General features: G+C 41.8%; 1 protein-coding gene across 6 annotated transcripts in view; it reads right to left on the minus strand.

The window, feature by feature from the left end:
- The window catches only part of rnf44 (ring finger protein 44), a 127,479-nt gene extending 105,079 nt beyond the window's left edge, over window positions 1–22,400 (minus strand). For 2 of the 6 annotated variants that reach the window (XM_078550761.1, XM_078550758.1), the window contains exons 1-2: window positions 21,822–22,389; window positions 653–726 (exon numbers count right to left, since the gene is read on the minus strand). In XM_078550761.1, coding sequence (XP_078406887.1) covers window positions 653–726; window positions 21,822–22,143 — 396 coding nt within the window. In that variant the 5' untranslated portion in view covers window positions 22,144–22,389. Of the gene's footprint in view, window positions 1–652; window positions 730–21,821 lie in introns of all 6 variants that reach the window. The other 4 variants (XR_013577788.1, XM_078550757.1, XM_078550760.1 and 1 more) reach the window with 4 other exon arrangements.
- Window positions 22,401–23,114: the final 714 nt, after the last annotated feature.

A 23,114-nucleotide genomic window follows, 5' to 3' on the forward strand; every position in this document is an offset into this window, starting at 1 on the left:
GTAATTGCCTCAAAATCTTACTCCTATCACTTATATAGCATTGTATGCAAGTTTGACTGACCTCCACATTAAAGGATGTCTCTTTCTTGTATGGAGTACCTGTATTGGTAACGTGTGTACAATGAACTAATTTCTTTCTGTACTGGAAGTTTGGAAGTTCCTTCGTATCAAGATTTTAATTTTAACACAAGGGTAGATGTACATGATTTAGTGCAAATTGTTCAACCTTGTGTTTTCAGACTTATAATTTAGTAATGTGCTGTTGGAGAGCTCAGGAATAGAACATAAAAGTAATTAATTTTAACATAGCTGTTTCAATAAAGGATTGGAGATGCCTGTGAGGAACATTTTGTGGCCAGCATTGCATTAAATTTAAGTTGATGATTTATCGTTCTTCATAATATTTGCCAGTCTCCCTTCTCCATGATTGGTCAGTGAAGTTTGGTCAGGCGTTGTGTATAGATGGTTACTCAAATAATGACCATTAGATTTTTTTTTTAAATCAACCGACTGCACATTTTATATGGGCTACACAATTTCACTTCCTCACACGTGGTATATACTTCAGTGGCTTTTTCCAACCTGTTGAAATTATTTATTCATGAAAAGTATAATGTTGGACATAGCCTAAAATGTATTGTGAAGGACCTACCTTGTTGTCACCTTCCTCATTACAATTATAAGTTTGTTGGCTTGCCTGGTACTGAAAAGATGAACTCAGCTCCCCTGCTTAAAGAAAAAAGATAATAAATGAAAAAGGATAAAGTTTCTAATAAATTTAAATAATGCTGTTTAAAGCAGTTAATTGTTGTACTTGTAAAACTAAGCAGAAAAATGCTGGTGTTATCACACCGAGCTGTAACATATTGTTTAGTTTATCATGTTAATTTTGTCTTGCAAAACAAACAGCTTTCCCCTTGTTATTTTGAAGACTTTTGGACACATTTTGCAGAACTTGAGCACTTTCAGATCAATCATATTTACAATCTGCAAGGGTTTTCTTCAGTCGGTGGACTCCCCAGCAAGCATGTGGTTTGACCAGAGTCAGTTGGCAAATATCCCATTATTTCAATTATAATTAAAAAAACAAGAGATTCTCAAATGAATTGCCTTTCCAGTATCATTCACACTCATACCTCAGAAGGATTCATATAAAATATTCAAGAACACTATGAAAATAGACAGGCTCCACTAATCATGCAACTAGTTAAGGAAACAACATAGCTGACGATTCTGAAACAAATGGTTGAAATAGTGCACGTGTTGATTTGGAATGATTGGGGTGGGGTGCGGTTTGGTGGGAGGGGAGGGGGTTGAAAATTGAGATACTTTATCTATACTCAGGTATGCCAAATAAATACCATTGAAATAGGTTTTTAAAATTGCAAACAAAAGCTGCTACTTATTGCAAGTGGGCAGGATGGATTTGTGCAGCTACTCAAACAAACTGTGACAGGCACAATAGGTAAATTGTCACTTTTGCTCATGTGGAAAGGGATTAGGGAGCTGTTTTTATTTTGTATTTAGAAAATTGGGGAAACAAAGTACCCTCAAGAAAAAAAATGCACACAGCTGTTTAGACAGGCATTTGCCTATTCTCCTCAGAAACAGAATTTCAAACAAGATAGTTGGTACATTACACATGCTGCTGCAGATATCTTCAAGAACTTCACCGTCATTGGATTATTTTTTTCCAGTCTAAATCACAGGCCTAATCCTCAGAATACATACATCAAATAACTGAATGAAAATTGACTACAGATCAGGGTAAGCATTACTTTCCTACTGCTGTGAAAAAATGCATACCAAGAAACATTTCATTGGCAAACCTTTGCTAAATTCAGCAGTAGTGTGTGTGTAATTTTCAGTTGATATGCATCTAAACATCTTTGATTAAATGAGAAGGTAATTATAAACTTTAGTACATGCAATAATTTTATTTATTAAAATTGAACTTGATATCAGGGTTTAAGTTGGTCCCTATCGAGTAAAAGCTAGGCATAAAATAGATTATTTTAAAAATGAAACTTTTAGGCTGAAATCAATCAACAAATCACTGCTTTGTGTTCAGAGTTTGAAAGCTGCTGCAGATGATTCTTCTTTTGGGTTATTTATGGCTACTTCCTCCCCTTCTTACAGAACAATGTGCTCCTCCTCTCCCGCTGGCATTGACTAATCATTGGGCACTGTGCAGCCTCTGTTTTTATGATGTGATCCTAGACAGTGAGTGTCAGACTTTGGGGAGCATCACATCCATGCCTAATCCTGTCCCCACCAGGTGTCCACATGTGCAGACCTTCCAGCACAGATCACTGAACAGAGGTTGGGGGCGGGGAGGACTGGTGCATCCCCATCTGATTTTCCCCTTTACAACCCATGGATGTTGAGGCTAATTAAAGTGCTACTATCGTTATACTAGTTGACATCAGCACAGATCTGCAATTGAACCCGGGACTTCCTAGTCTTAGTGACATTTAAACTGCTGCAGAACAAGAGAATGATTCAACTATTTTTAGCTCATCCTTTACTGTTGAACCACACAGACCATCCAAGTGTGATCCCTAGTCCAATCCACAATGGAAAGACTAGGAAGGGAAAAACAAGCAGCCAAGGTTCACACTCAAGGACCTCTGCTGGAAAGTGCGTGTGTCTGGATATCAGACAAACCCAGAACTGAATGGTTGCCAGAGATGAACAGCTACTTGAGAAAAGTGAAGACCAGTTAGTATCAATGCCCAAGCATGGTTTGAAATAGACTGTCGCTAGATTAGTAATCCAGAGACCCAGGGTAATGCTCTGGGGACCCGCGTTCGAATCCCACCAGGACAGATGGTGGAATTTGAATTCAATAAAAATCTGGAATTAAAAGTCTAATATCCATGAAACTAACAATTGTTATAAAAATCTATCTGATTCACTACTGTCGTCCTTCCTGGTCTGGCCTACATGTGACTCCATGTGGTTGACTCTGAAATGCTCCCTGAAGTGGCCCAGCAAACTATTCAGTTGCATCAAACTGCTACAAAGTCACAAAAAAGGAATCCAGCATCAATGTAGGCACTGGAAATGACAACGGCAATCTCAGCGCTGCCTCTTCAAAGTCCTCTTCTTTTGGCTAGTGCCAAAATTGGGAGACCTGTCTCACAGGCTAGTCAAGCAACAGCCTGACATAGTCATCCTCACGGAATCATATCTTACAGATAATGTTCCCAGACACCATCACCATCCCTGATTATGCCCTGTCCCACTGGCAGGATAGACCCAACAGAGGCGGCAGCACAGTGGTGTACAGTCAGGAGGGAGTTGCCCTGGGAGTCCTCAAAATCGACTCCGGACCCAGTGAAGTCTCATGGCATCAGGCCAAACATGGGCAAGGAAACCTCCTGCTGAATACCACCTACCACCCTCCTCCATGTTGAACACAGCTTGGAACATAAGAACATAAGAACTAGGAGCAGGAGTAGGCAATTCAGCTCCTCGAGCCTGCCCCACCATTCAATACGATCATGGCTGATCTAATTTTGGCCTCAACTCCAATTTCCCGCCCTCTCCCCATAACTTTTCAACCTGTTACTAATTAAAAATCTGTCTATCTCCTCCTTAAATTTATTCAGCATCCACTGCACTCTGAGGTAATGAATTCCACAGATTCACGACCCTTTGAGAAAAGTAATTCCTCTTCATCTCTGATTTAAATCTACCACCCCTTAGCCTAAAACTATGGCCTCTCGTTCTAGAATGCCTCACAAGGGGAAACATCCGCTACACGTCTACTTTGTCTATCCCCTTTAGCATCTTATATACCTCAATTAGATCTCCTCTCATCCTTCTAAACTCTAGCGAGTATAGGCCTAAACTGCTCAATCTCTCCTCATAAGACAAGCTCCCCATCTCTGGAATCAATCTAGTGAACCTCCTCTGAACCGCCTCCAATGCAACTACATCCTTCCTCAAGTAAGGGGACCAAAACTGTGCACAGTACTCCAGGTGTGATCTCACCAATGCCTTGCACAGTTGCAACAACACTTCCCTATTTTTATACTCTATTCCTTTAGCAATAAATAGCAAAATTCCATTTGCCTTCCTTATTACCTGCTGCACCTGCATACTGGCTTTCAGCGATTCATGCACAAGGACACCCAGGTCCCTCTGCACTGAAGCTTCTCTCCATTTAAATAACAAGCCACCTTTTTATTCTTCCGACCAAAATGGATCTCACATTCATCCACATTAAACTCCATCTGCCAAATTTTGGCCCATTCACCTAACCTGTCCATATCCATTTGTAAATTTCTTATTTCTTCATTGCAACTTACTTTCCCACCTATTTTGGTGTCATCTGCAAATTTAGCTATAGTACCTTCTATCCCTGAATCCAAGTCATTAATATAGACAGTAAATAGTTGGGGCCCAAGGACCGAATCCTGTGGCACCCCACTAGTTACAGCTTGCCATCCAGAAAATGACCCGTTTATCCCTACTCTCTGATTTCTGTTGGTTAGCCAATCCTCTATCCAAGCTAATATATTACCCCGAACTCCGTGTGATCTTATCTTGTGTATTAACCTTTTGTGCAGCACCTTATCAAAGGCCTTCTGGAAGTCCAGATATACTACATCTGCAGGATCCCCATTATCCACTTTGCTGGTCACATCTGCAAAGAACTCTAGTAAATTAGTCAAACACAATTTACTCTTCATAAAACCATCCTGACTCTGATGGATTGCATTTTGACTTTCCAAATGCCCCATTACTACTTCCTTAATAATGGATTCAAACAATTTCCCAATGACAGGTGTTAAACTAACTGGTTTATAATTTCCTACTTTCTGCCTCCCCACTTTTTTGAATAAGGGCGTTATATTAGCATTTTTCCAATCCACTGGAACCTTTCCAGAACCCAGGGAATTTTGGAATATTATAGCCAATGCACCCACTATCTCTGCTGCCACTTCCTTTAAGACCTGGAGGAAGCACTGAGGGTGGCAAGGGTGCAGAATGTACTTGGATGGGGGATTTCAATGTCCATCACCAAGAGTGGCTAGGTAGCACCACCACTGACCGAGTCCTATATGACACACACTCTAGACTGGGTCTGGGGCAGGTGGTGAGCGAACCAACAAGAGGGAAAAGCATACTTGACCTCATCCTCACCAACCTGCCTGCCGCAGATGCATCTGTCCATGACAGTATCAGTAGGAGTGATCACCGCACAGTCATTGTGGAGACTCACATTGAGGATACCCTCCATCATGTTGTGTGGCATTACCACCATGCTAAATGGGACAGATTTTGAACAGATCTAGCAATTCAAGACTGGGCATCCATGAGGCTCTGTGGGACATCTGCAGCAGCAGAATTGTACTCAACCACAATCTGTAACCTCATGGCCTGGCATATCCCCCACTCTACCATTACCATCAAGCCAATGGATCAGCCCTGGTTCAAAGAAGAGTGCAGCTGGGGCATGCCAGGAGTGGCACCAGGCATACCTAAAAATGAGGTGTCAACCTGGAGAGGCTGTAACAGAGGACTACTTGCATGTCAAACAGCACAAGCAGCAATTGATAGATGGAGCTAAGCAATCCCACAATCAAAGGATCAGATCTAAACTCTGAAGTCCTGCCACATTCAGTCATGAATAGTGGTGGACAATTAAACAACTCACTGGGGGGAGGTGGTTCCACAAAATCTCCCCATCCTCAATGATGGGGGAGCCCAGCACATCAGTGCAAAAGATGAGGCTGAAGCATTTGCTACAATCTTCAGCCAGAAGTGCCAAGTGAATGATCCATCTCGGCCTCTTCCAGAGGTACCCAGCATCACAGATGCCAGTCTTCAGCCAATTCGATTCACTCCACATGAAATCAAGAAACAGCTGAAGGCACTGGATAGTGCAAAGGCTATGGGCCCTGACAATATTCTGGGAATAGGACTGAAGACTTTGCTCCAGAACTTGCCGTGCCCCTAGCCAAGCTGTTCCAGTACAGCTACAACACTGGCATCTACCCGGCTATGTGGAAAATTGCCTAGGTATGACCTGTACACAAAATTCAGGACAAATCCAACCCGGCCAATTACTGCCCCATCAGTCTACTCTTGGTCATCAGTAAAGTAATGGAAGGGGTCATCAATAGTGGCATCAAGTGGCACTTGCTTAGCAATAACTTGCTCACTGACGCCCAGTTTGAGTTCCGCCAGGGCCACTCAGCTCCTGACCTCAATACAGCCTTTGTTTAAACATGGACAAAAATGCTGAACTCCCAGGGTGAGGGAAGAGTGACTGCCCTTGACATCAAGGCAGCATTTGACTGAGTGTGGTATCAAGCAGCCCCAGCAAAACTGGAGACAATGGGAATCAGGGGGGAAAACTCTTTGCTGGTTGGAGTCATACCTAACACAAAGGAATATGGTTGTAGTTGAAGGTCAGTCATCTCAGCTCCAGGACAGCACTGCAGATCCCACAACCAATCCTCAGGGCAATGTCCTCAGCCCAAACATCTTCAGCTGCTTCATCAATGACCTTCTTTGCATCATAAGGCCAGAAGTGGTGATGTTTGCTGATGATTGCACAATGTTCAGCACCATTTGTGACTCCTCAGATACTGAAGCAGTCCATGTCCAAATGTAGCAAGACCTGGACAATATCCAGGCTTGGGCTAACAAGTGGCAAGTAACATTCACGCCACACAAGTGTCAGGCAATGACCATCGCCAGCAAGAGAGAATCCAACCATTGATGTTCAATGACATTACCATCACTCAATCCCCCACTATTGACATCCTGGGGGCTACCATTGACCAGAAAGTGAACTGGACTAGCCATATAAATACTGTGGCTACAAGAGCAGGTCAGAGGCTAGGAATCGTACAAAAAGTAACTCACCTCTTGACTTCCCAAAGCCTGTCCACCACCTACAAGGCACAAGTCAAGAGTGTGATGTAATACTCTCCACTTGCCTGAATGACTGCAGCTCCAACACCACACAAGAAGCTTGACACCATCAGGACAAAGCAGCCCGTTTGATTGGCACATCCACAAACATTCATTCCCTCCACCACTGACGCACAGTAGCAGCAGTGTGTACAATTTACAAGAAGCACTGCAGAAATTCATCAAGGCAGCACTTTCCAAACCCATGACCACTACCATCTAGAAGGACAAGGGCAGCAGATAGATGGGAACACTGTCATGAAGCCAATAATGTATAATATTATTGGAAAATATTTTTCTTTTAAAAGAGAGGTTTGGTCTGTGGGTGTGCCTTAATTGGATTAAAGCCAGCTAGTCTAGGTGCTTTCTTGTGTACTATGTTTGAGATGTAAGAGAGGTCGAGTGCATTTGTATTTTTTGAATAGACCATTCAAGAAATGGGGTGAAATCTGGCACTTAGCCAGCAGAGGCCAAGCAATATATTCATATTGCTAATAAAATTGGTACTATGAAAGGGGTTTTATTGTTTGAAGAGGTAGAGTTCAGAGGGCTGGTGACACAATGAGAATTTATGTTCAATGAGATGTACTAGGTATAAGGATGGCAGAAGCAATGTAAGATCAAAGTAACTGTAACCTTACAACTGTCACCACAGGAACGAAAGAGAGAGGAACCTCATTTTGAATTTGTAAGGTGAAAATGCTTTGCCTGCTGTTTGGTTAAGTCTATGGGTTGCTGTTGCCTTAATGGAGATTAGTTTGGGAATTTGTTAAAAGTTATGATAGCGGTAATTTGTAGCCATGTGAATATATTTTAACCTGTGTAACTAATAAAATGTTAATTCAGTTTAATGTAAAACCTCGAGAACTAGTGGTCTGATTCCTGAGTTTAGAGTTGCAACTCAAACATAACACTTAAAAATATAGGTTATGACAGTTGTTTAAAAAGTTTCCCTCTGGGATTTTTAAATAACTCCACTTTATCAAACTGCCGGGTCATAACACCACCACCACCTGGAAACTCCCCTCCAAGTCACTTGCCATCCTGACTTGGAAATATATCACCGTTCCTTCACTGTCGCTGTGCCAAAATCCTGGAACTCCCTTCCTAACAGCACTGTGGGTGTACCTACACCACATGGACTGCAGTGGTTCAAGAAGGCAGCTCACCACCACCTTCTCAAGGGCAACTAGGGGTGCTAGCCCAGTCAGCAAAGGCCACATCCCGTGAATGAACTAAAATAAAGGAGGGTAGAAACTTATATCCATCCAGATGCAACATTAAGTGTTGGGCATATGTCACTACTGAAAGTTATGAATTAAGTTGAGTGTTGCAACTTTCTGAGAAATGGAAAGCTGCATCCATCCATTTTACAACAGCACCGAATAAAATTCGGGGACTGCGTGAGTCAGATTTGAAGCTCAGCTACTTCTCTGAACACAACAATGCTTTCTAGCAGATTAGTCAAATTAGCATTTGTCACCCGACAAAACAAACATACAGTATCTGCATGGTGACTGATCGAAGCAATCTCTGATCTACCTTAAGAGCCCTTGTAAGACTCGAACACAGGACAGCTCAGTCGAGGGGGGCGAATCTTTTAAACTCAGCTTTTCCTGAGGTCCTAATCATTGCATTTGATTACAATATTCACTTAATAGAAATGATTGGATAAAGAGCACAGAATCTCACAATAGTGAATATGGTAAGTGTTTCTAAATCAGTACAAGTATTCCAGGAAAGATGAACCAATGAAATCTTCTCAGAAAAAACAGTTTTAAAATGGACATAATGTATCAGATACGGTCCTGTGGTTCAAATGTTGTTTGCTCAAGTTGATGCAGAACATTTACTTTACCAGTTTGGGACTTATACTTTTGCTTACTAAAATAGTATTTTCACTTTTTATCCTTGAAACAGGAATTCATGACTGGAGAATAGCTGATCTTTTGCACTTTACATCATAAGACATTCTCCCTCCAATCTCAAACAAACAGTTTGCCATTTCAAAAAGTATAATTGTTTGCATTTACTCATCAAACATGCTGTGGCCCAAGGGATAAACAAATACATTACATGGAAAACAACAGCAGTGACTCAGGTTTACGAGTCATTGTGTGTCTCCGTTTAGCCGACCATGAACAGTCATGAACACACATTAATATTTTTGTTTCTCCCATTTAAAAACAGCTACATCAGTTTCCTAGCACAGTGATCATTTAGCAAATGCTAATATTCTAGTGGAAACTCTAATGTTATTCCTTGCAAATCTATGCACTGTACATCTTTCTTGCAGAATTTATTTTAATTTTTTTCCCCTTATTTTGCATTCTTTTATTTCCTTTTTTCTTATAATTTTTCTCCTCTTGTCCAAATCTGACGACATTGACTGATTGCTGGAGTATGGTTTCATGCTGTCTGATGTCATTCAAGTGGTCGCGCTTTAGCCTCAACAGTGAGTTTTTAATGCTATTTACCCGTGGACAGCATCTCATTTGGCATGCACACATACCCCTCCAATAGAGGGTGCTGTATAGCTATCAAAACTAGGAGCCCAGCCAAATTCCCCTTTCCTAACCAAAGGGGATCAAGGCTAGTTCTAGTGCCCATCGCCATCCTTGGCTGAGATCAGACAAATGTAACACAGATGAGATTGGGCCTAAATCTTCTTGGTATATGAAGCTCAGCCACTCATTAAGTCTATCTGCTAAGCCATCAAGGAAACATTTATGTTCAGTAAGGAATAATTCCTTTAATGCTGTTGGTTTCTGCACACATTCCTGGGGTCAAACAAATTGATGGATATAATAGGGAGCCTATTACATCCGTCTGTGAAAAATACGCCTCCTTGGCAACGGGGTCAGGCTGCACATGGGAGGAAACATGTAGGTGCAGTTCTAAGTTCACCCAAGTGAGAACATTGGTATTAATGCAGCAGCACTCCTCCACATTTTATAAACAGATGCTACATTACTGGTAGTTTGGGATTTCATTTCTCTCAGAAGCATAACAGTATAAACCTCAGTACTGGTAAGTCACACCCGAGCATGTAGTCCTTTCAGTGTTGCACAGGGGGTGCTTTTCAGTCTCTCATCTCACCCCCATCTCAGCCGCCCTTCCAAAAGAACAAAAAGATCCTATCATTTATGAAGAAGTTTAGTGGGAATTTTTGATCGACAACTTTCCAGTGTTTAGTCAATTTCTGTGCCAACTTGATATTGTAAAAACAATAGTGAGATTCAATTACAAATCCAGTACTCTTGACTTTGAAACATTGCACAAATAGTATTTTACTGTCAGGCTACTCAAATCCTGCCCCAATGTAAAACCATAAAAGTTAAAATTAGGATTCCCCACGAAAGAAAATAGTTTCTCTGTAGCTACCATATAAAATGCCTCTTTGTAAATACCGCAATTGCATCATGCCACAACTTCTGCCCTTGTTGTAGTGAGTTATGAAGTTGCCAAATACAAAATGCAAAGTCTACCACCAATTAAATGCTTGGTCTGAATAGAACTGCTTGGTTTTTCCAAATGGAGTAAAGTAAGAGATGTTAAATGGCAGCAAATTATAATTTCAAAATGCCACAATCACTTCCCACTGAAACTGATGACAGTGAGGATAACACCAACCAAGGGGCTAGGCCACAAAATATATTTACACATGTCCAACACAAAAGCAGTTTGTTTTACAAACTACTAATGAAATTTTTCAAAGTAACTAACAAACTTACAAGTTAGTCTATTTAAAACTTTACAGTATTTTAAATCCAACTATCTTCAAATTCTCGGTTTGCCCAGTGCTGCGCTCAACATCTTGATTAAAAAATTGATATGTAGTGAAGCGTCAAAAATTTACCATGATAACATTAATCCAGTGCATCCCAGCTACTTCCTGACTAGTTGGAATTAGAAATATTTCAAGAGAACATGCAGAAGTGATCCCTTATTTTTCAGAGTTCATTTTGAAGCATATATCCCTCGAGCAACAACTGATCTGGGTGTACGCCTGTTGAAGAAGATGTGCTGCATTACATGTGAAAATAGTTTGACTTGCTGAACAAATTAGATTAAGTATTAATAGAGTTAATTTATTAAATTAATATTTAATATAAGTCTAATGAGATTAAACTCCTTTAAGTTTCACCTCTTGCTGTAAAATTATTCTGCAAAAGTTTGTTTATTCTGAAAATGGAAAAATGTAAATAAATATTTTAAATCTAGGTCCTCTTCACAATTACTGCAAGGAATCTGTTAGAGCAAGTTAAATTAAATGCCCTTTCAGTCACTCAGTGATATATTACTTAATTTTATTCATTTCGTAACAGCTTTCCTCTCAGTTAGATGATGGTTTGTGCCATGGTGGTCAATATTGCTTGGTGTGATCTCCACTCTGGAATGGCAGTCTCTGCCACATTTGCTGCAGAGGAAGACAGTGGGCTGAGAAGATGCATGATTCATTGGCCTCTGTTTTCTCTGGGCCCTCATCTTGACTAGCTAGGCTGCTCATTTCTGCTCACCTCTTCCAAACAGTCAACCTCCGGAGTCAGGGCCATCAGCGACCATATCCCAGTTGTCAGTATTAATGTCCATTTTCTTAATGTCTCGCTTGCAGGTGCCCTCACAGCGGAGGTATGCACACCCAGAAGGTCGTGGCTCAGTGATCAGTTCACCGTGCAGAAAGTCTTTGGGTAGATGGCCATCATCCATCTGATGAATGACGCCAAGCCAACGCAGATGTCATTGGCTTAACAATGAGTGCACACTGATGGAATTAACACGCTCCAGGACCTCAGAGATAGTGACTGTTCTACCAAAGATGCTGAGGACATATCCGAAACAGCGAAGGTGGAAATTGTTCAGCCTTTTCTCCTGTCTTGTATATGTTGTCCAGGTCTCACCACTGTAGGAGTGTGCTGAAGATGCAGGCTTGGTAGATTCACTGTTTGGTGTTCTCAGTCAGGTTGCTGTTGTTCCACACTCTCTTACTGGGCTTTGGCATAACAGCTGCAGTTTTTGCGATGTGTGTGTTGATTTCAGCATCAAGTGACAGATCACTGGTGATTATGGAGCTTAGATATGTGAAGCTATTAACAACCTCCAGCGTCACATTGTCAATGCTGACAGATGGCGTTACAGCAACATCCTGGACCATGACATTTGTCTTCCTGATGTTGATGGGCATGGGAGCGTATGTCCATTTGCTGAAGAACGTGTTCCTCGATATGGAATGCTAATATGGCAGCGTCAGTGTAGAGCAATTCTCTGATAAGGACTTGGCGTACCTTTGCCTTGGATCTTAGGCAAGCAAGGCTGAACAGCTTCGTCAGTTCTGGTAAATAAATAGACACCCTCTGCAGATGACCTGAAGGCATTTGAGAACAGCAGAGATGAATATGCCTAAAAGACTGCTGGTGCAGAACGGAAGCCTGTTTGGCCTCACTGTGGATCTCAAAAGGTCTGATGTTGCCCCATCATTGCTGATCTTACCCATCACGTTGTCATGGAAAAAGCTAACCGCATTGAGCAAAAAACCAATTTCTTCACAGTTAGCCTCACAAGCAGCAATGTAATAATGACCAGCTGTTCTCTGTTAGTGATGTTGGTTGAAGGACAAATATTGGTGAGGACACTTGGAGAACTCCCATGCTCTTCTTCAAACAGTGCCACAGGATCTTTTATGCCAACTAGGGCTGCCAGTGATGGACCTCAAGAATACTGGATATCCTGACTACCTCCACAGATGTATGCATTTGCGCACTCTAAAAAAATTAATTACAGACCTTGAATATTGTGAAAAGAGAGACATGTTACTGCAATTTTTGATCTTGCACTCATCAGGACAAACTCAAGAATGCCAAATTCCAAACAATCACAACAATTTATGCTGCAGGAGAAAAGGGTGCTGATTGGTTGGCTCTGATTGGCTGCGGCATTGCTCTGGAGAAAGCAAAGAGGAACCAAGGCTCCCCAAGCTCCCGGGGGATTAAAAAAATGCACTAGGCTTGAACATATTCCTTTTGTTTGCAGAACGGACCCCTGCATATGAATGTATGTCACTTCTAGCAAGCATAAAAGAACCAGGTTACAAGCTCCACTGATTATCTTAAATGTTTGTTAGCATAGGTATTGGTGCACTTAGGATTGTTGAGTAATTGCTGCCCAATTGTGGAATAATGTTAAAGCCTTGCACCTTTTTTGAACTACCTGGGAGCTTGGGGAATCTATATCTCCCCGTTGCTTTCTCCATAGCAATGCCTCGGCTAATCAGAGTCAACTTTCCAACTAGTCAGCAACCTTCTCTTCTGCAGAATAAATTGTTGTGATTGTTTGACATTTGGCATTTTTGGGCTCGTTCTGATGAGCGCAAGGTGAAAAGTTTCAGCAACATGTCTTTCTTTTCAGTAATAAAATAAATTAATAATAATAATTACTTATCTGAACCACTTGATAAAACAGGTGAGAATACCTTGCATAATGAACTCAGTATCTTAGATTGAGCTAAACTTGGGGAGCTTGTACATATCATGCTTCTAATGAACCTTGAAGAAACCAAAGCAGATTAAAAAAGTTATGCTTTTAATCAGGGTGTATGTAAAAAAGTGTTGAGATCACCTAGTAACCTGTTCCATTAATGGACAGCAAAACTGGGTTGAAAATAGAAGCAAAGCATACATAGAGATGGAGAGTTTTTAACCAGGCTGCTCATGTCCCATAGCAGCTAGTCAAGGGCAGTGTGCATCAGTGTAGCTCTATGTCTAAGTTAATCGCAGCACAACAATGTAGAATGAGGGGGTCATAAGGGTGCATAAAAGGGTAGGCCTGATGAGACCTTTGCGGGCTGCTATGATACCTTGGGCTGATCTTTCTCAAGCACAGGTACGACCAATAATTTCAATTTTAAATGCTTCCCTAGGGTCTAGGAGCTTCAAAATACAGTAATACACCAAACAATAAGGCGTCTGGTTTAAAAATTGGATAAAAGGACAGGATACAGACCACCTGAAAACAAGATAAATGGCCACCTTAATGTCCACCCAACAGGGCAAACTAGGCCTCAGTTTAAGGTCTCATTTGAAAAATGGATGAAAAACCTCATCAGTGGCTATAACCAGTAAAGAATACCAAATGGTACTTTAAAGAAGGTACCTTATAAGTAACAAAAATTAGATATAACCAATGGCAGGTCAACACATGGGATTTTATTACAGCAATCATTGAGCATACAGTTCTGAAATTAAAAGGAAAATTTAAGAGATTAAAATAACTTAACAGAAGCTTTGTGTTGTTTGTACAATAAATTTCGAACTCAAAATGACTTGATAAAGAAAAAAATTTCATGTGTGGGATACAATTTGGTGCGTACAATTCTAAAGCCTTCTTAAAAAGAAACTACTGTATTTAAAGTTCAATATGGAAAACCATTGGTGTCAATTTTAACTCTCCTCAGATTGTAGAAACCAGGCATACAGAAGGTAAAAATGGCCCATACTGAGCCCACCATCTAACCACAGGTTCCAATATTAATCTGGTGTTCTGAGCAAGTATGAGGGGGACACTCATTGGAATGCAATGGTGCCCTTTTATAATATTTTGCAAATTGAACTCAGACATCGCTCAGGCACAATGGTCATTTTAACCAAAGCCCTGCATGGAGACGATGTCGTTGCTTCCCCACGAGCTGAACATAAAACAAATGGGAGGAGTAGACTATTCGGCCCCTTGAGCCAGCTCCGCCATTCAATAAAATCATGGCTGATGATTATGGCCTTAACTCTACATTCCTGCACGTTCCCCCATAACCCTAGACTCCCTTGCTATTCAAAAATCTGTCTAATTCAGCCTTCCGTATATTCAAAGGCCCAGCCTCTATTGCTCGCTGGGAAAGAGAATTCCAAACATCCGCCGAGAGAAGAAATTCCTCCTTTTCTCCATCTTAAAGGGAGACCCCTTATTTTTAAATTGTGTCCCCTAGTTCTGGTCTCTCCTGCAAGGGGAAACATCCTCTCAGCATCTGAGTTTTTTTCTTATTCTTTCATGGGGTGTGGGCATTGCTGGCTTGGCCAGCAATTATTGCCCATCCCTAACGCCTCTTGAGAAGGTGGCGGTGAACCACCGTCTTGAACCACTGCAGACCATGTGTTGTAGGTGCTAGTGGGAAGGGAGCTCCAGGATTTTGAACCAGCAACAGTGAAGGAACGGCGATACATTTCCAAGTCAGGCTGCTGTGTGGCTTGGAAGGGAACTTGCAGGTGGTGGTGTTCCCATGTATCTGCTGCCCTTGTCCTTCTAGATGGTAGTGGTGGTGGGTTTAGAAGGTGCTAGTGAAAGAGGCTTGGTGAGTTGTTTGAGTGCGTCATGTAGATGGCACACACTGCTGCCACTATGCCACTGTTGGTTGAGGGAATGAATGTTGAACGTGGTAGATGGGGTGCTAATCAAACAGGCTACTTTTATGTTGGATGGCGTTGAGCTCCTTGAGTGTCACTGGAGCTGCACCCATCTGGCAAGTGGGGAGTATTCTATCACACCCCTGAACTGTGCTTTGCAGATGGTGAACAGGCTTTAATGAGACAGGAGGTAAGTTACTCACCGCAGAATTCTCAGCCTCTGACCTGCTCTCATAGCCATGGTATTTATATGGCTGGCCCAGTTAAGTTTCTGTTCAGTAGTAACCTCCAGGCTGTTGATAATGGGGGATTCAGCAATGGTAATGCCGCTGAATTTCAAGGAGAGATGGTTGGATTCTCTCTTGTTGGAAATGGTTGTTGCCTGGCACTTTTGTGGCTCAAATGTTACTTGCCATTTATCATGCCCAAGTCTGAATGTTGTCCAGATCTTGCTGCATATAGGCATGGACTGATTTAGTACCTGAGGAGTCACGAATGGTGAACATTGTGTAATCATTAGCGAACATCCCCACTTCTGACCTTATGATGGAGGGAAGGTCATTGATGAAGCAGCAGAAGGTGGTTGAGCCTAGGACACTACCCTGAGGTGATGTCCTGGGATTGAGATGATTGACCTCCAACAACCACAAACATCTTCCTTTGTGCTAGGTATGACTCCAACCAGTGGAGACTCTTCCCCCTTATTCCCATTGAATCTCACAATTTTATATGTTTCAATAAGATCACCTCTTATTCTTTTAAACTCCAATGAGTATAGGCCCAACCTACTTAACCTTTCATCATTCTGCTTTTCTATTCTTCCTGCCAAAGTGGACTGCCTCACGTTTTCCCACATTATACTTCAGATGCCAATTTTTGGCCCGCTCACTTAACCTATCAAAAAGTCGTACGAGAAGGTAAATTATTTCTTTTTATAGAATCATAGAATGATTACAGCACAGAACCATTCAGCCATCATGCCCTGTGCTGGCTCTCTGTTAGAGCAATTCACCTGTGCCACTCCCCTGCCTTTTCCTGTCACCCTGCCAATTTTTTCCTTTTCAGATAATGATTCAATATCTTTTTTGAATGTCATGATTCTGTCTCCACCACACTCTCAGGCAGTGCATTCTAGATCGTAACCACTTGCTGCAGAAAAAAGGTTGTCTCACGCCATTGCTCCTTTTGCCAATCACCTTAAATCTGTGCCCTCTTGTTCTCCATCCTTCCACCAATGGGAACAGTTTTTCCCTATCTGCTCTGTCCGGATCCCTCATGATTCTGAAGATCTCTATCAAATCTCCTCTCAACCTTCTCTTCTCCAAGAAAAACAGTCCTAACTTCTCCAATCTATCTTCATAACAGTAAGTCCTTATCCCTGGAACCATCCTTGTGTATCTTTTCTGCACACACTCTAATGCCCTTACATCCTTCCTGAAGTGTGGTGTCCAAAACGGAATGTAATGCTCCAGTTCAGACCGAACCAATATTGTATGCAAGTTTATCATGACTTCCTTGCTTTTGTACTCTATACCCCTATTTAAAAAGCCCAGGAACCCATAGACTCTATTACCCACACTCGCAACCTGTCCTGCCACCTTCAATGATTTATGCACATATACACCCAGGTCCCTCTGATCCTGCACCCTCCTTTAGAATTGTACCCTTTATTTTATATTGTCTCTCCATATTCATCCTACCAAACAGAATCACTTCACACTTCTATGCATTGAACTTCATCTGACATCTGTCCGCACATCCACCAACCTGTCCTTGTCCTTTTGAAGTTCCTAATACTTTCAAGTTTTATGTCATCCACAAATTCTGAAATTGTGCCCTGCATACCATGGTCTAGGTAATTAATGTTTATTAGGAAGAGCAGGAGTGCTAACACTGACTCCTGGGAATCTTCCCTACAAACCTTCCTCCACTCCAAAAAAAAAGTTCAACGCTACACTGTTCCCTGTCACTCAGCCAATTTTGCATCCATGTTGCTACTGTCCTTTTTATTCCATAAGCTCTATCTTTATTCACAAGTCTGTTGTGTGACAATGTATTGAATGCCTTTTGGAAGTCCATGTACACAACATCAACAGCATAACCCTAATCAACCCTCTCTGTTACCTCTTCAAAAAACTCCAGCAAATTATTTTAACATGATTTTGCCCTTAAATTTGCACTGGCTTTCTTAATTAACCAGCATTTGCCCAAGTGACTATTAATTTTGCACTGAATCATTGTTTCTAAATGTTTTCCAACCACTGGGGTGGGCTATATTTGCTGGGCTTATCCTTATACCCATTCTTGAACAAGAGTACAATATTTGCAATTCTTCAATCCTCTGGCACTACCTTCGTATCTGAGGATTGGAAAATAATGAAACGCCTCTACAAATTTTCTCCCTTACTTCCCTACATATCCTTGGATGCATCGCATCCGGTCTTGGTACCTTATCAAATTTAAGTACAGTCAGCCTATCCAATATTTGCCCCTTACCAATTTTAAACCTGTTGTCTGAACTACCTCATATGTCACGATGAACTGTGCAGCATCATCATCTTGGTAAAGACAGATACAAAATATTCATTTAGTATCTCAGTCAATTTAGTACTCCTGCCTCCATGCCTTATTCCCCTTTTAAGTCCCTAATCACCCCACCACTCCTTGTACCATCCTGTTACTATTTATATACCTAAAGACGACCTTTGGATTCCCTTTTATGTTTGCTGCCAGTCTCTTCTCATACTCTTGCTTTGCTTCTCTTGTTTGTTTTTTTTTCAATTCCCTTCTGAATTTTCTATATTGAACTTGATTCTTAATCTCTCTCAATTCTCAATCTTTAATTGTGGTTCCAGGAGGAATTGAACTGAGACCCCCCAGCTGACCACTGAGTGTTTGGGATCAATATTTAATCGTGGAAGAGCTGTAATTTCCACCAGCTAGGGACAGGGAAGAATTAAGCCATCATCTTCGGCCCCTTCTCTCAGGCTGCACAGCTTTGCAGCTGATTCCAACCCCACTCGCAGCCACCGTCTCAGGCTGCTCAGCCTCTTTGACCCTGTGCTGAGCTGCTGACCCCATATTCCTCCCTCTCCATTAGTGCTCACCTATGTCCATTTACGTAACATCAGTATCTTCCACTGCAGTGTTCTCCTGCCCACTCTCCCACTTCACCCTCCAGAAATGGCAGCTCATGCAAAATTCCACACCAAGTCCCACTCACCCATCAATTCTATCCTTCCTTGCCTATGTTAACTCATTTCCCAATGCTTCAAATTTAAATTTATCTGGTGCTTAAATCCTTTCATAGCCTTCATTCTCCTTGCATCAGTTGACGTCCTCCAGCCTACAGTCCCCCTCCTGAACTTCCTATTCTTCCGACCTGGTCTCTTGTGCATTCTACTTCTCTTTGCTTCACTATTGGCAATTATGCTTTCAGCTGCTTAGGCTCGAATCTCTGAAATTCCCTCTCTAAAAATCACTGACTCTTCACCTCTCACTTCTCCTTGAAGACCTTGATTAAACTCACCTACTTGGCTAAACCTTCAGTCACTCTTAATATTTCCAGCAATATCTCAGCAATTATTCTTTTGTTAAATTAAATATCTGTGAAGAATCATGGAATATTTTGCTGTGTAAACAGCACATAAATATAAATTGTTTGTAACAAATTGCACAGACTGAAAAGAAAAAATCTAGATTTAGGCAATTTTTAACCTGGTAGGTCACATTAAAATCTGTAAGGAGTCTTTATAATAGTGCTGGTTTCTAATCACACATCTGTTATAAGCAAAACAGTTTAGACAAGTTTATTTTCAAGTTACTGACTGGAAAAGTCATCTCTGCATAAGCAATTTATCCAATTTACTTTTAGAGGGGTAAGATTTATGGTCTCCTTCTGCAAACAGGCAGACCACAAGGTTTTTGATAATTTTAGGTTTGGTCCTTTTAGGTTCACAATTATCAGTGGCTGTACTTATCTTTATGCTAGGAGGACAGGATTCTTTTGAGATGGAGGCACCTCCATAGGCGGCATGAAACAGCTCTGTGGAGTTCATGAGTTACACCTCTGTAGGACTGGAGTGGTCCTGCCAACATTTCTGCATTTCCCCTCCTCTCACCTGGAAATGCAGCATTTTATCAGCATAGTATCAAACTACTATTAAAGTATTAGCTTTCCATTGTGATGACATTTCTTAGACATTTTATCGCAAAGCTAAGCTAATAAATAATTTTAGGGTTTAAAAGTTAAACGTGCATCATTTTACTTCCTTTTAAGACACTACACACCTCTGGCGCGGTATCTGACAGCAGCTGACCAAAGATGGTCCTTCTGGTCCTCAGAGGCTATGTGCTATGTATAACCTCAGAGGGTAGAGTGACTGTGAGGAACACATTACAACACATAAGCCATACTATTCTGCTCATGAGAACACAGGCTATGAATGTTTTTTTTTTTACAGAATCATTTTTGTTCATGATAGGCCCATTTCAGAACACTCAAATCAGATCACTACCCAAAATTAACCCACATGAATTACTACAGGAGCTTCAATTATATTTCTATACATTCCAATAGTGCTCAGTGTACTTGCAGAAATTCCTTCAATGCTAGTCATGAATGGGTGTATAATTCTCTCACACACACTTTAAAAATATAATGAATAATCATTTGCGAAACATTATTACTAGCTGGAGGGTTGGTAGCAACTATCAGGTACAGTTCACTTGTATTCAAATTTACACTTTCCTTGAGATTGATATCAACTATTCTGGTTAGATTTGCCTCTTCACTTGGTGAGGAATTAAAAAATTGCTACTCAAGTAATTCCAATCCCACATTTGGCTAAAGAGCTTCAATGCCTCCATTACACGCTGCATGCTCTTCATCAATAGTGAGGGAATCTAACATCTTATTGCATTTTATAAGCTAAATGTATCTATTTGTTTTTCTATTTACATCCATGTATTATTGGAAAGCATGTTGTAGACTCACCCCACTCCCCCAACCAGCAAATCTACCGTCATAACATTCTTCAATAAAACTGTCAGATAAATAGATATAAAATGGTCCTAAATTCACATCAACTATTAAAAGAGGAAAAAAAGTTTTTCTATCATGGCTTCAACAACCACAAAATTGATAAATCAGCTCCTATTCTCTCTCAACACCTTTGAAAGTTGTAATCATCTTTTAGACCTTTCCTTTTTGTCAGACATTTGTGAACAAAATACTGGAGCACAAGAGTTAAACCTAGCTGAAATATAACTTTCTTCAATGAAAGTTCTTGAAATCCAGAGCGTATCCTTGTTACACAAGGTCATTGAAGAAATAAATACTTTGCTGTTTTGTTATTGCAGCAAATATAAACAGGTGTGGATTCAACCAAAAGGCATGGGCATAGTAATAGTAGGTAGTAATACAAGTCCATCAAATTATTTATTTTTCTATGGTTTATTCATTAACTTGAACTGACAGGTTATTGTAATGTGGCACCAAAAAGGACCTATAAGCAGGTGCCCCTTTTATATCTTAATTTTGTACATAGATTTTCAGAGGTCAGGCCAGGCACACAATCAGCTGCACGTCATCCTCAAAAATGTATAATTAGGCTAATTTTAGCTTTGGGCCACTGTAAACCAAATCCATATCAGGTTTATTTCACGGTGGCACCAATTTGAATATTCGTCATTCTAACTTGGCAGCTGACTCTACCAAAATCTCCCTTTGCACACCTCTTCAATCTCATGTCCCACACTGCACGCCACATTTTGTATCCTTCTAGCCAAAGATAATTCGACTGTGGAGCTGTTCTGCTGAAAATATCCTACACGACGAGAGCAATTCTTTAAGCCGCATGTTTGGCTGAGACCTGCAGACCCCGGATTCTAACATGGGGAAAACGTTTGCTTTACTACACGTAGCGGAACTGCACCTGACAGTGGATGTATGTTCAAGCCTGAACTTTACCACTGTGAAGGCAGCAATGTATTCCTGCTCGCATTCAGAGCTGCCAAGTTGGAAGAACACATTTGTGCCCACAATTAATGGACCAGACAAAAACCCTTCACAGCGACATTAGGGCAAATGCAGACAAGGATAAGGGTCGCATAAAAACTGGAATCACTAAACTCGTGTTCCAGAAACCCAGGATATAATGTCAAATGTACCAAAAAAAAAGACACCCGTCCAGCCAGGAATTATGCACAGTGGGAATCAGAGAGAAATTGCACGCCTCTTTCAGTGACAAAAGTTCAGCCCGTTTAACTCGTGAGTCTATTAAGACATGTCCTTACTGTGACCACATAAAAAGTGGGAGAAAAACTGCGTTTCTGAACGCATTGTACAGTGCAGACATATTCAGAAAATTAAACAGTGATCAATATTGTGAAGGTAGCCATGACCTGAATATATATATATATATATATATGAAAATCCCCTTCAGGCCGCCCCAATTGAAAGATCAGTTTGTCCATGTTGCCTGAGCCGGTTCTTACCTGCTGAGGAGATCCTCGCACGGCGCCGAGCGGCCAGCAGCGCCCCCGAGCCGGCCTGGAGAGCTGGGCTGCAGCCGGCTCCCCGAGGCCGGGGCCTGAGCGGATTCTCCGGGCCTGCGGGCGGGGAGAGGCGGCCGGGCCGAGCCTCCACAGGCTGCAGCAAGAGGCGGCTCCCCTCTGGATCCGAAGAGGCTCCCAACTGAGTGGCTTGTTCCCGAATCTCTCCCGCTTGGCACCGGGAGCCGCGCTTGGCTGGAAGCCGGGGATTGAACCGGGAATGCAGACGATCCCCATTCGCTTGGGAATTACTCACAATCGGCATTTTTAAACAACCAAAAAAAAAATTAAAATTCTTTTCCCCCCCCCTCCTCCCCTCTCACCCTCTTCTTCAAAGCCCAGCCTTCATCTAAATCCCAGACCTTAAACTTTCCAAACCAACCCCAGTCTTGTCCCTTTAAATCGATGGATTTTTTTCCCCCCCTCCTCTTCTCCTCCCCTCCCCTCTTTCTCTCTCTCTAAATATAATCCGGAACTCCGACTCTCGCCAAACTTAAACGTCCAACACACCCACAAAATGGTCAGAGCCCAGTGCCAGACAGAACATTCCAGCTGCTGCTTGTCTTCTTTCCCCCTCCAAACTCGAGCCCTTCACAAAACGACACCAGCTAAGTTTCCGCCTCTCTCTACCAGGAGAGCTGGCCAAAAACTTTATGGTGAGCACAGTAACTTCTGTCCAATACACGCACTACACACACACACAAAAAGAAAATGCCGCGTAGATGCAGCCTTCTCTCCCCAATGCTCCTGCTTATCTAATTCCCTTGTCTGTGTCTCTGTGTGTGTCTGTCTGTCTGGGCTGGGCTGGGGCGCCGAGCGGCCACTGCCAGCTCGGGATTTGAACGCTGCCCAGTGTTCACATTGAATGCAGGCTTCTAGCCGCAGCCCATACTTTGTGCTCAGCTCCAGCTTCCCAGAGCCAGCGCTGCAAAGCCACTTCCCAGACTCGATATATCGATACCCCATCGCGAGAGGCGGCTGAAATTTCCCTTTGGCCTTGCTTGATACTATCTATTAAAAAAAGAGACATCCCAGCCGTTCCAGTCCAACTCTTAACCTCGTCCCATTTAATGGGACGCCCCACCAGAATAAAAGCAGCCATGTCATCTCAGTGAAGGGCACTAACTACCATTGCAACATTGATGTCAATTGACCATCTGACCTGTCTCTGCAAATACTTGGCAGCATAAGTCTGCTTATTATTTCGACCACACAGTAGATCAGTGTGTGTGTTGG

This window comes from Cetorhinus maximus, chromosome 10 (genome assembly GCF_964194155.1).
Source record: "Cetorhinus maximus chromosome 10, sCetMax3.hap1.1, whole genome shotgun sequence".
Taxonomy (NCBI): Eukaryota; Metazoa; Chordata; class Chondrichthyes; order Lamniformes; family Cetorhinidae; genus Cetorhinus; species Cetorhinus maximus.